We start from the raw sequence: 12,718 nt of genomic DNA on the forward strand, positions 1-12,718 counted from the left end.
CAGCCCTAAAATGGAGCTTAAAAAACATCATGCCAAGAATTAACCAGTTTACAAAGATTTTTAATTGTCTACCAGAACTGAACCTATAGTTTCTAACACCTAAGAATGATCACTTGCTGAAGGTATAGACCCAAACACTTCTGAATTGGAGAATGAAGAAAAAAAAGTAGAGAAATCCACCAAAGTCATATAGGGAAAAGTATCTCCCTCCGCTCCCATAGTAGATATGATATCTAAAGTAAAGTATTCCTCAACTCCCTCCTTGTAGAGAGAATCAAGATGACAAATCTGTCATCCTTCAAAATACAATGTTCAGAGTTCATCAGCTGGGATCATGACATATTTACTAGGAGATGTGACTACCATTACAAGGATGATAACTGAGACACCAATTAAACCAGAGTACACACGTAAATGAATAAGGAAGTGGTTATATTATGTATAAATGTAGTCACCAGAAATTGTGGGTAAAAGGATGACAATGCGGTCCAGTTTCTTATAATGGAGTTTCCTGCCAACTATGGGATCACAATGTCATGAGTCCATTCAAGTTACATATAGTCAGTACAAGCAATGATATCACAACAATCCGCACAAAATGCCCAACATAGAAGTCCACAAACAGTAAACCCACCAAATAGGGCACATTATAACATTATGACCCAACTTCCATAGTTTTAAAATAATTAAGTCCAAAGTAAAAACACAATGTTACACGAGACTTAGTTTCTTGTTTCATACAAGTACCTTATTCCAATGGCTCAGCAAACAAGAGCTCGTTCCATGAAAAGCAAACCCTAGGAATATTTTCCTCAATACCATTTCATGAAAACCGGTCCCCAAAATCAAGTGACTTGTTTCCCTTTTCAATATGACAAAAGAGAATAAAATAAAATAATTCCTAGAAAATAATAAATTGTGCAATTTTAAAGAGAGAAATGAAGTGCATATCCTAGAATTTAGAAGTTTGATGCACCTAACAAAAAGAGACTGATCAAATGCCAACTACTGTTTAAAAAAATGACATGATCCTACTCCAAGCAACAAAATGGTGAAAGAAGAGCTAAATTTATTGCAGAAAATGACAAAGACACACAAGGCTGATAGTGCGGATGCAATCAGAATTGGAAGATAATTAACACAGTTGGAGAACTGTTACAGATCTTCTTTTCTATGAATTTCATTAAAAAGTATAGTCCACAACACCTGATACTAAAATAAGGAATCTGAACATAGCTTATCCGATTCATGGATAACCAGTGATAGATTATATCTTCCTTGGGAGGAAATTTCAATGAAATTATGTCCCACTCAAAAAAATGGCAGGAGGTTGAGTGAAGGGCCGGTGAGGAATTATTTCTTCAACAAAGAAATAAAACAGATTTCTTGAGCCATCACAAATTTCAAATTTCTTTAGAAATCTTTTGAAATCTGAATTCAGTCTTCTCTGCCGACAAGTGGCTCAAGATGATAAAAGTAAGGACAAATCTAATTTTCTCGGGATCAGACAAATGATAGAAAACAATAGAAAACACCTGCTACAAAAGAATATTTTGTGGCTAAGCTTTTCAAATGGTTGCAGACTGTATATGACCAGAAACTTATGAAGATTAAAATTTCCTTGTCGGAAGCTCATTAATCTGTCGACAGACCTGCAAAATGTTCAATGCTTGTTTCCTGGGTAAACACCCAGACCAAGAATTCTCTAGAATTCTGTAATTAATTCTGCCACCAAATGATGAGGTGCACATAAAGACAAAAATTTTATTCATGAAATATCTGATATCACAAGTCTCTGTGTATATATAGGTACTACTTGTCTTTGTAATTTTTTTTTTCTTTTTGGTTAGAAACGTTCAGGTTAGGAATAGAACAAATTGAAGCTGGGCTAAGAATCTCACGACTCTTCTTGTGTGAGTAATCTGGTAGAGGGTCTGTTTTCTTGATCATCTAGGCATTGAGCATTGTATATAGACTGAATTTGAACATGTAATCACATATTTCTGAACTTGACTGTACATATTTCTGAACTTGCTTTCCTTAGTCTCTTGCACTACTTATACCTCATGCAGCCAGGACTAATAGGGCTGTGAGAAGTTCCTCCGTGTTACAAGTGGAGCTCGTTAACAATAGTAAATGTCTCAAATTGTCAGGTTTAAATATTATGCTCTCTCCCATCTCCCTTCTCTGATTTGTATCCCTTTCCTTGTCCCCTTTTTCTTTCTCTCTGAAGATTTTTCTTTTCTTTATGGTTCATAGTTTAGGTTTCAGTTATTTTACTTAAATTTCATCCCTTAAACTGAGCTCAAAACCACCCTGTAATCAATTCTACCTAAATCTTTACCAGGATCCTTGTTAAAACAGAATCTTGTCACCATTGAACTATCTTGCAATACTGAGACCCAGTGACTCTGAGACCTTGGAGAACTAATCCAGTATCCCTCCAAAAGGGGAATCGATTTTTAATTTCCTGAGTTGGTGGACACCATGACCCATGTCATTTTGCTTCATAAACATTATTACTTGCTAATTAATAATTAATGCCATTGCTTTGGAGGATTTTTGGGGCCTCCTGACTTTTATTTTCTATATTTAACTTGGGATATTGCAGCGAGAGATCAACTATATAATTTTGGCTTCCTTCATATGCTTTTCCAGCACAGTTGTCACATAAAAATAAGAGAAAGATAAACATTATATTTAATATACAACTATTTATAGTTCTCACATAAAACTATTCAACATTTTGAATGCTACAACAGCATCACACAAACATATAATTTTAATAGATGCTTGGAAGACAAACATCCATAACTTTTGTGTTGGAAGTTGAAACAAATTAATAAATCAATTCTAAAATTGTAGAAACTTCCCTTTGCATTGTAAATTAAAAACCATAGTTACAGAAATTGAGGAAAAATCATGACTAATAAGCACTCAGCCTCCATTCTGATTATTTTCAAAATTGTGGAATTTCCATCTTGATTGATCAAACTGTATTTTTGACCAAAATTTACATTTTGAATTTTTCATGATTAAATCACAACATTTTCTAATTTTTCACTAACCCTGGTCCAATTTTCTCTCATACTAACCCTAGCCCGAATTTTCCCAGATATTCTCCATTTAATTGAAAAAACAATTATCTTTTGGATTGTTAAATTATTCCCAAGAAAGGTTTTTGCTACCATGGTCAATGCAATACTCAAACAATTTTAAAACTGTTACAATAAATATCATCACATTAAGATCCTCCAAGAAAAAATTGGTTGAATTTACTTTATTAGAGTAATTAATTATTATTTAATGGTCATTTAGTATTAGTTAGTTTAGTTAGATAGTTTCTATCAATCTTCTGATTTTGATTGTTTTATTTAGAAACATCATAATGTAATTTGCCTATATGTAATTCGTTTTACTTCATTAATGATTATGCATTTACCATTTCATGGTATCAAAGCTCGGTAGATCATGTTTGTTGGGTTAAATCTAAAAATTGGTATCAGAGTATGTCTAGGCCTAACTCCCTCACAAGAGGGCCCAGGATTATGAGTGTGGTCTTCTAAGACTCTTTTGAGCGTGTGTGTAGGTTAAGTCTACAAACTTTTCTGCTTAAGATGGCATCAAGCGTCAATTCACCACAGCCTATATCCCTCAGCAAAATGATGTTAAGGGAGGAACCAAACCACAACAGAGATGGCTCAATGTATGATTGAAAACAAGAAAGTCCCTAAGAAATTTTGGGCTGAAGCAGTCTATAGACTCTATACTACAATATACCTTCTAAATCGGTCTCCCACACAAGCCATTAGAAAGATGACTCCTGAGGAAGCTTGGTCGGGGAGGAAACCAAAAATCAGACACCTCAAGGTTTTTGGTTTGACTACATATTATTGGATTCCTAATGCAAAGAGAACAAAGTTGGATTCCAAGAGTCAATAGTCGATGCCTATAGGCTACAATGACAATCATAAAGCCTATCGACTGATTGATGTGGACACTGACCATCTCACATTCAGTAGAGATGTGGTTTTCGATGAAGATAGTGGACCTTTTCAGCTCACTTCTCCTATCTAGCATCCTGAAGATCAGCCCCAACAAAAAACTGATATAGGTGTTAAGCTTCCATTAGCTTCACCTAAAGGGAGGGATTCCAATGATTTTGAACTTGAAGTTGTGGAATCACCAAGGCATGATATTGTACCACCAGATTTCTCTCAAGATAACTTGGATCAGCATCCAAATGATTTTATTCAAGGCAGCCCAAGTTATCTTGCTACACCTAATTTGGAAGTAGATAGCTTTGCTCTCCGTCGTAAGTGATGGGAAAAGCTTATCCGTGATGTGCGAGATGATGAGCTTGTTGAAGGTAGATCTTCTGGAGGCAAGAGAAAGAAGAAGAACACAATCAACTTTGCTCTTATGGCGAACATTGAAAGTGTTTATGAGCCTCAGACTTATTCAGAGGCAAAAGGAATATCTGAATTGGAAGAGGCTATGGAAGCCGAACAACATAGTCTTCTAAAGAATAACACTTGGTATCTATGAGATCTTCCACCTAGGAAGAAACCCATTGCCTGCAAATGGGTCTACAAAGTGAAAAACAAAGCTGATGGGACACATGATAATTACAAAGCTTGGTTGGTGGCTAAAGGCTTCTCACAAAAAGGAGTTAATCATGAGGAAACCTTTGCTCCTACAGCAAAGATGAGCACCATCTGATTGCTTCTAGCCATTGTCACACAGTCTAGCTGGAAAGTCCATCAAATGGACGTAAAGAGTGCCTTCCTCAATGGTGATTTGGAGGAAGAGGTCTACATAACGCAGCCTCAAGGTTTCAAGATTGCAGGCAAAGAGCACCAGGTATGCAGACCGGTAAAGGCTCTTTATGGCCTAAAACAAGCCCCCAAGGCATGTACATTAAAATTGATCAATAATTGGTTGAACGGGACTTTCATAGAAGCCCTTTAGATCCCAACTTGTATGCCAAGTGTGCTGGTAATGACATCATTTTCTTGTCATCTATGTTGATGATATCATCATTACTAGTAGTGGAGAACACTTGCTTGAACAAATCAAATAGAACTTGTGTCAAGCATTTGATATTTCTTGATGTAGAGGTTTGGCAGACAGGTGGTAGCATTTTCATCTCTCAGTTGAAGTATGCTAGGAGTTTGCTAGAAAAGTTCAGGATGCAAGATTGCAAAACCTTCATCTACACCAATGGAGAAAGGGTTGAAAATATCAACCAAATCAGATTCACTTATGGTGAATGAGTCAGCATTCAAGCAACTAGTTGGTAGACTTATCTACCTTGCGGCCACTAGACCTGATCTTAGTTATGTTGAGAGCTACATATCTCGTTTCATGACAACCCCTAAAGCAAAACATTGGGTTGCACCAAAGCGTGTACTGAGATATATGAAAAGGACACATGACTTTGGCATTTTGTACAGCAGAAGCAAAGATCCTCGGCTGATTGGTTTTAAAGACTCAGATTGGGCAGGTTCTATTGACGACATGAAGTCTACTTCTAAGTATGTCTTCAGTCTTGGCACGAGTGCAGTCACATGGACCAGCAAGAAGCAGCAGGCAGTAGCTCTTTCCTCAACAGAAGCAGAGTATCAGGGAACTGTTAAGGCAGCATGTGAGGCAGTTTGGCTTCAAAGGATGCTTTCTGACATGAAAATGTCTCAAGCAGGGCCTTTACCCTTGTACTGTGACAAACAAAGGGTGCTGAAACTTGCTATGGATCCAGTCTTCCGCGAGCCAACCAAACATGTTGAGCTTCATTGTCATTTCATTCGCCGGCTTGTTGAAAATTGAATTGTGGTCTTGCAATATGTTCCAATTGTGGACCAGACTGCAGACATTCTCACCAAGTCTCTGAGCCCGAACAAGTTTGTATAATTTAGGGGGCAACTTGGTGTAGTTGATAGGATGACCATTAAGGGAAGGTGTTAGAGTAATTAATTATTATTTAACGGTCATTTAGTATTAGTTAATTTAGTTAGATAGTTTCAATTTCAGTCTTCTGCTTTCAATTGTTTCGTTTAGAAACATTGTAATGTAATTCGTTTTACTCCATTAATGATTATGCATTTACCATTTCATACTTACATAGCTTTAATTCTGTATGTACAAGGTTAATTTCTTACACATCCAAGTTCATGAATATTGAGCAATGAGAGTGTATTTACCATAAAAAACTGATGTATTTCCCTTCAAAAGAATGATTTCTCATTGTATATCTTTATCAACTAAGATGTAATTATTCTAGCAGTAAGACCGTTTTTGGCACCCATGTTGTAGTGTATAGATTGTGTGCTAAGTCCTACCTCAATTCTTATACACAGTTAGAGGTCTGAAAAAATGTGAACTAATGAGACAAACAATACTCCTAACTTTATGGTTCTCCTTATTCACTGAGATCTCAAAATAAGACCCTACAAAAAACATAAAGGAGAGGGACATATCTTCCCCGTCATATGCCTATACAATGTTTGTTTGATACTTACAATCAAAAATAAGCTCCCCAAAAAGCCAAACAGAATTTTTACATACATATTACAGTATTATAAATACTATTTATGACCTTAAACTTGAAAACCGCCAAAGACATTACATCCAAAAAGACAAATGCAACCCTTGGTAATGAGAACCAGCATTGGCCTCTCAGGTCAATTTATTATGAATAACTTATGAGAATACAACCAACATTATTTCTGAATGAACTTTGCTGAAGCATGCAAGATGAAGACCACTTTGAAAATTTCTGTTAACCAGCATTATGATACTGAAAGAGAAAAGTTAAAAGAGCATACCGCACAAGGGAAATTATGTGTCTCTGCAGTGAAAAGAATATCGAAGTTGCGATGAACAGTACTTAATGGAGATGTTGAACCTGCTGATACTGGAAGTAATGCTTCAACTGGAAAACCTTTGATTGCACTAATGTTTAATCACAACAAACTTTTTAAATCAGAATATCATCATTTATACTCAAGTGACATGAAAAAAATTATCTTGCACTTACCTAAATAATTTATTAACTAAAAACTATCTACAAAATGTAACATGAACCAACTTTATCCATGTTAACATCCGGATGTATCCTTCAAAGTAAAAATACAGGACCTGAACTGAAATCCAATAAAAAGTACAGGAAACCATAAAGCAAGTAGCACTATATCCAGGAAGAAAATCTGAGCAAATCATATAAAATACCTTGAATTATCATTAAATCCAATTACAGAATTATTTAAATTTGCTTCAAGAGTATCCTTGACAATGCTCATTAAAGTGCCAGTAACAAGTTGTCCATCAATAACTAGCTCCCCCTGATAAAAATTGACGGAGCACTAATGAAACTCTCGAGAGCGAAATTACACAAGGCATAGTGGTCCATAAAGTCACTAAACTCCAATCCAAAGGAATATCAGTTTTACAACTTGCAGGTGTTGTTAAATCCACCACTAAGCAAAGTTAATCAAACTAGTTCTTCTTCATAGAACATACCTTAAAAAACCAATGTCTACTATGCTCACTGTTAGATTGTGCAATATCAAAAAGTTCAACATTGGTAGGGTTGCGTTTTATATCATCTCGAAAAAGCTGTGTGTAATACTGCAGCCAAAACAAGATTCTAAATGAAACATACACCCTCAAAGAAAATATAAAAACCAAATTTTACACTGGAACTATTGAAGATCAAGATTACCTCCAAGTCGAAATCATCAAAAGCGAGGCCCATTTGTTTGTTTATCTCTTCCAAAGCTTTCCTTCCTTTCTTCAACATTAGCACAAATGTACTGTCAGATAGTACACATCTAAAGACTATGAGATACAGCGAATAAACATGTTTATGATCCAGCTATATAGGCAGCCTTAATTTCACCCATTGAATATAAAGTACAATAAAAGGCTTATTTAGTTTATCATTTATTTACATTTTAATTTATTATGCTGATGTGATGAAAAGAAACACTAAAACATTACAGGCACAAAATAGTTGTAATGCAAGTTAGTAGATGTACATAACAGACTGCACTGGCATAAGGTAATTATTCCATGATGCCAGCTAATCACGTGATTGGTTATAAAGATGAAATGTGCAATGTAATTCTATTCTTCAGACATGGGCAAGGCTATTAAACCTCCTAGTAGTTTCCCAATCTGGCAAAGAGAGATTAACAGGGGTATCAGCAAGTAGATTCACAAAGCATAGTTATTATTTCACAATCATAAGCAAAATCTCCTCAACAATTTCTTTGCCACATCCAGCTAAAGAATTGAGTTACATCTCAGAATCTTATTATTCCTCTAGGCCAGTAAAGAGTTTGCCTCTAGTTATTTTGGAATCCACACTGAATATCACCACTACAAAGACCCGTCAGTCTTCAGCCTTTACAACATGGAAATAGAAAGGAAAAAAATCAGGTTTGGATTTCCAGTCTCCTAGAAGACTCCACCATCTCCTTAGAGATACAAAGCATTCTTTATTAAACCTGATATATTATGACATGCAAAGAGGCATGGTATTGTTTACGCAAGAACTGACTTGGTGAAAGAAAGAGTTGCTAACAAATGGTCCAATTTTTTGCCACATGGAAACCTTCTTTCACTATACAGAAAGGTAAAACAAAGAAAGACTTCATAAGTTCCTACTTGATGGAAATTATTTACAGATTTGAGAGTACGAATTGATTCTCCTTCTTGAACTAAACTTCAGCAACAGAGCCAAAACACAGCCAACACTCAGATAAGTGTGAACTTATTTTTGCTTAAAAAATAAGAAGTAACAAAATTCAAATGATGAACTCAACAACGCAAGTAATTTAACTCTAGTGTGGGAAAAACCAACGTGTTAGCTGTTGATTCTCCAACATGCATTCAATAATCTCTAAGAAGTTGTAAATTCCTATGGGTAAAAGTTAAAACAACTGACAAGAAAATCAAATATCGCCTACACTTTAGCCTCTACAAGACCTATTGGGATAACCCTACTAATTCACTCTAAATTCTATGTGCAACAACAGATTTATAACAGTGTAGAGCAGATAAAATGTCCATGCATACATGGCAAGCATTCTTACAATTTAATGCGTAGGCATGAACAATGAACAACATAAATTACATATCAAATGATTTTCTTTTCTATTGTATGTGAATAGGCTGGGAGGAAACACAGGGTCATCAAATATTATCACCATTTAACCTTGAAAGCAACTTTTCTTATGATTCAGAACCTTGACCACTGTCTTACAGTGATAGAACCAGAGGGTTATGGCTTAATCAATTATAGTTCTACTCTAAGTCACCAGGTTCGAATTCGAATTCGAAGTTCGACAGCTTTGAAATTCGAATGAAGTTCGATGCGGAAAAAATTCGAAATGTATAAAATTCGAATTAAATTCGCCATATGTAATTTTTAATTTTTTTTTTAATAAATATATGTAATATATCTATAAATTTGCGTAAATAGTTTAACATTGATAAATAGATTTGAAATCATTACAAAAAGATGACACATTTATAAAATATAAACCGTAGGAAACATATGCTTTCACTATCGCAAAGATGTTCTTTTGTCAAAAAGGTACAATAACAGTCAAAAACTTTAGAACTTTAAAATAACTCTAAGTCATCAAGAGCACTTGGCTGGGATGCCAAATCATCATCATCTGTATCACTACTCAGTTCATCATCTGCAAAGTCAGGCTCATCTGCATCTGGCATTGCCATGCCTTCAAGAGTTTGTTGTAAAGAAGTGTTCTTTGCTGATTTGTTCATCAGCAATTTCAAATTGCTGCGAACATAGACAAGATCTCCCAACTTTCCAGTCAGCAATTTGTTCCTCTTTTTGGAATGGATGTGGTCAAAGCAACTCCAGTTCCTCTCACAAGCTGATGAACTTGCTCCCTGACTCAAAATTTGAATAGCAAACTCTTGCAGTTCAGGAGCTGATGATCCATAAGCGATCCACCATCTATATCCAGACATACGTGGCGAGTCATATTTGGCTTCTGCCCCTCCAAACATCCCTTCTCCTCTCTTGTATTGCCAACTTTGATCTCTGATTAGTGCTGCAATTTCTGGATTTGGTACATACCTGCTAATGGCTTGGTAAAGCCTTGCCATGATTTCATTATCACCCCTTCTATCAATAGAAAACAACTTAGGCTCCAAAAAGCAAGCTGCTGCATGTAAAGGTGTGTGCATCATTTTCCATCTGCAATCAACTGTCTCCCATATCTGCATATATTCTGCTTCTTCATTGTTTAGTGCTTTTTGAATAGATTCCTTACACCGGTCCATGCTTTCATAAAGCATGCCAAGGCAAGGAGTGTCACCATCAACCATACGAAGCACGTCAACAATTGGTTCACATACAAGCAAGACTTTTGCTGCACTTTCCCAGAAATTGCTGTTTAGGATGATTTGCTCTATGTTCTTCCCCTTGGGGCCTTTAGAAAGCACTGAACTTTCCCACTGATTGGAACATATAACAGACCTCAAAGCTGCTTTTTCTTCAACCACTCTTTTCAAAGTGATATAATATGAAGCAAATCTTGTTTCACAAGGCCTCAACAATTCCTTTGATGCATGCTGCCTATAAATACTCAATGTGAGACGATGATTCTGTATGAAATTTGCAATTGCTCTCCCTCTATGAATAGCTTCATTTATCCATGGGAATTTAGCCAAGTCATGAAGCAACAAATCGAGACAATGCGCTGCACATGGGCTCCAATATATCTGTGGGTACTTCTCTACAATCAGCCTCCCAGCTCCCACACAATTTGCTGCACTATCAGTTACCACTTGAACCACATTTTCCATCCCTACTTCAAGAATGGCTTCCTCTAATATTTGAAAAATATACTCTGAAGTTTTTTTGTGGTTCATGGTGTCAATGACTTTCAAAAACACAACACCTTCAGGACAAGACACCAAAACATTAATCAATGGCCTTTGACACATATCTGACCATCCATCACTCAATATAGTGCAACCTGTTTCCTTCCAAGTGGCTTTGACATCAGCTAATTTTTCAGTCACTCTATCTTTTGACCTCTGCAAAAGAGTTGTCCTGATAGCCTCTGAACCTGGGGGTGTGTACCCTTTGCCAAACTCTGCAATTTTCTGAATTGCATTGCGGAAATGAGGATTTCTCGCAACATTGAATGGAATAGCACTTGTGTAAAACAAATCAGCAACTGCATCATCCACCTGTTGTTTCTCTACTGGTTTCCAAAAGTTGTTCAGTGTTCCACTCTGTTTTGGTACACTCGCCGCTTCGGATTGCACAGAAGAGGAAGACATGGCAGATGTGAATCTAGATATATCTCCTTCAATTCTCTGTTTCTTTTGTGCCTTCTTCATTTTGCCTACCGTTGAAGCAGCCAACTCTTTCTCTAGAATAGCTTTAAGTTCTGGAGTCGCACCTGTGCATGCTTGAACACCTCCACCTGGACCCCCTGTATTAGCAAGGAAGTGGTCCCTAAGCCTTGTTAAAGTTCCAATGATATTTGCCTGACATATGTTACATTTGATGTGAGTTCCATTTCGGGTCACATGCTTCCATGCCTCAGAAGTTGATTTGGGAGGAGCCATTAAATGAAAATCTGCATGTTTGGAAAGAAAAATTAAAAAACACACTATTTTTATTTCAACCTTTTAAAAATATATAATATTAAACAATATAATAAAAAACCATTAATATAAAATTATAAATTATATAATAATAATATTAAACAATATTATAAATTTATAAACATAAAAAAAATTGACACCATATTAATATCATATAAAAAAATGAAGCAGAGATATATAATAATAATATCATATTAATATCATATTGACACCATATTAAACAATATTATAAACATAAAAAAAATTGACACCATATTAATATTAATTATTAAACATAAAAAATATTAAACCTAAAAAAAATTAATAAAATATAAAAATATATAATATTATATTATAAAATATAAATATAAATCATAAAATATATAATATTATATAATATTACATTTTTAAACATTAACAATTTAACATTATAAACAAAAAAAAATAATAATAAAATTAAAAAAAATACCTGTGCAGGTCGCGGATGTGTCGAGGCTGGCCGGTGGCGTCGCGGAGTGCAGGTGGCGTCGCGGGCTGGTGGCGTCGCGGGGTGGTGGCGACGCGGACTGCAGGTGGCATCGTAGACTGGAGGCGGCGCGAGCTGGTGGCGTCGGCACTGGTGGTGGCGTCACCGACTGGTGGCGGTCGAGCAGAGTGGGCGCCGTTAGCTATCGCGTGGCGGTCGGGCAGAGCGGGCGCCGTTAGCAACTCGCGTGGGTGTGGTTGCAACTTCTGCGGCCGCCTTTTTATAAAATCCGCCAAAAAACCCTAAAACGCAAACCCAAAAAAATAAAAAAACACTTTACAAACCCTAAAACTTTTTCCGAATTTAATCGAATTTAATCGATTTTTTTAATGGTTTTTCAAGTTCACCGAATTTCGAACTTCAAGGTTCAAATTCGGTCGAACTTGGTGACTTAGGTTCTACTAATGAATCCATTATGAAAATTATGTTTCCCATTACCAATCATGAAAGGTTTACAATAATCCTTGAATATTAACTAAAAAAACTGGTGATTCACTACAGCGAATGTATAGGAAGAGATTTACAACCCTTGGTTGTTCATCTCCAAGAAACACAATA

General features: G+C 36.0%; 1 protein-coding gene across 2 annotated transcripts in view; it reads right to left on the reverse strand.

The window, feature by feature from the left end:
• LOC131031299 (probable phosphoribosylformylglycinamidine synthase, chloroplastic/mitochondrial) overlaps nt 1-12,718 on the reverse strand; it is a 184,463-nt gene that overhangs the window by 103,877 nt on the left and 67,868 nt on the right. For both annotated transcript variants that reach the window (XM_057962383.2, XM_057962384.2), the window contains 4 exons: nt 7,721-7,789; nt 7,519-7,626; nt 7,228-7,340; nt 6,825-6,951 (listed from right to left, as the gene is read on the reverse strand). In XM_057962383.2, the coding sequence (XP_057818366.2) occupies nt 6,825-6,951; nt 7,228-7,340; nt 7,519-7,626; nt 7,721-7,789 (417 nt within the window). The remainder of the gene's footprint in view (nt 1-6,824; nt 6,952-7,227; nt 7,341-7,518; nt 7,627-7,720; nt 7,790-12,718) is intronic.

This window comes from Cryptomeria japonica, chromosome 5, assembly GCF_030272615.1.
Source record: "Cryptomeria japonica chromosome 5, Sugi_1.0, whole genome shotgun sequence".
In the NCBI taxonomy this organism is placed as follows: Eukaryota; Viridiplantae; Streptophyta; class Pinopsida; order Cupressales; family Cupressaceae; genus Cryptomeria; species Cryptomeria japonica.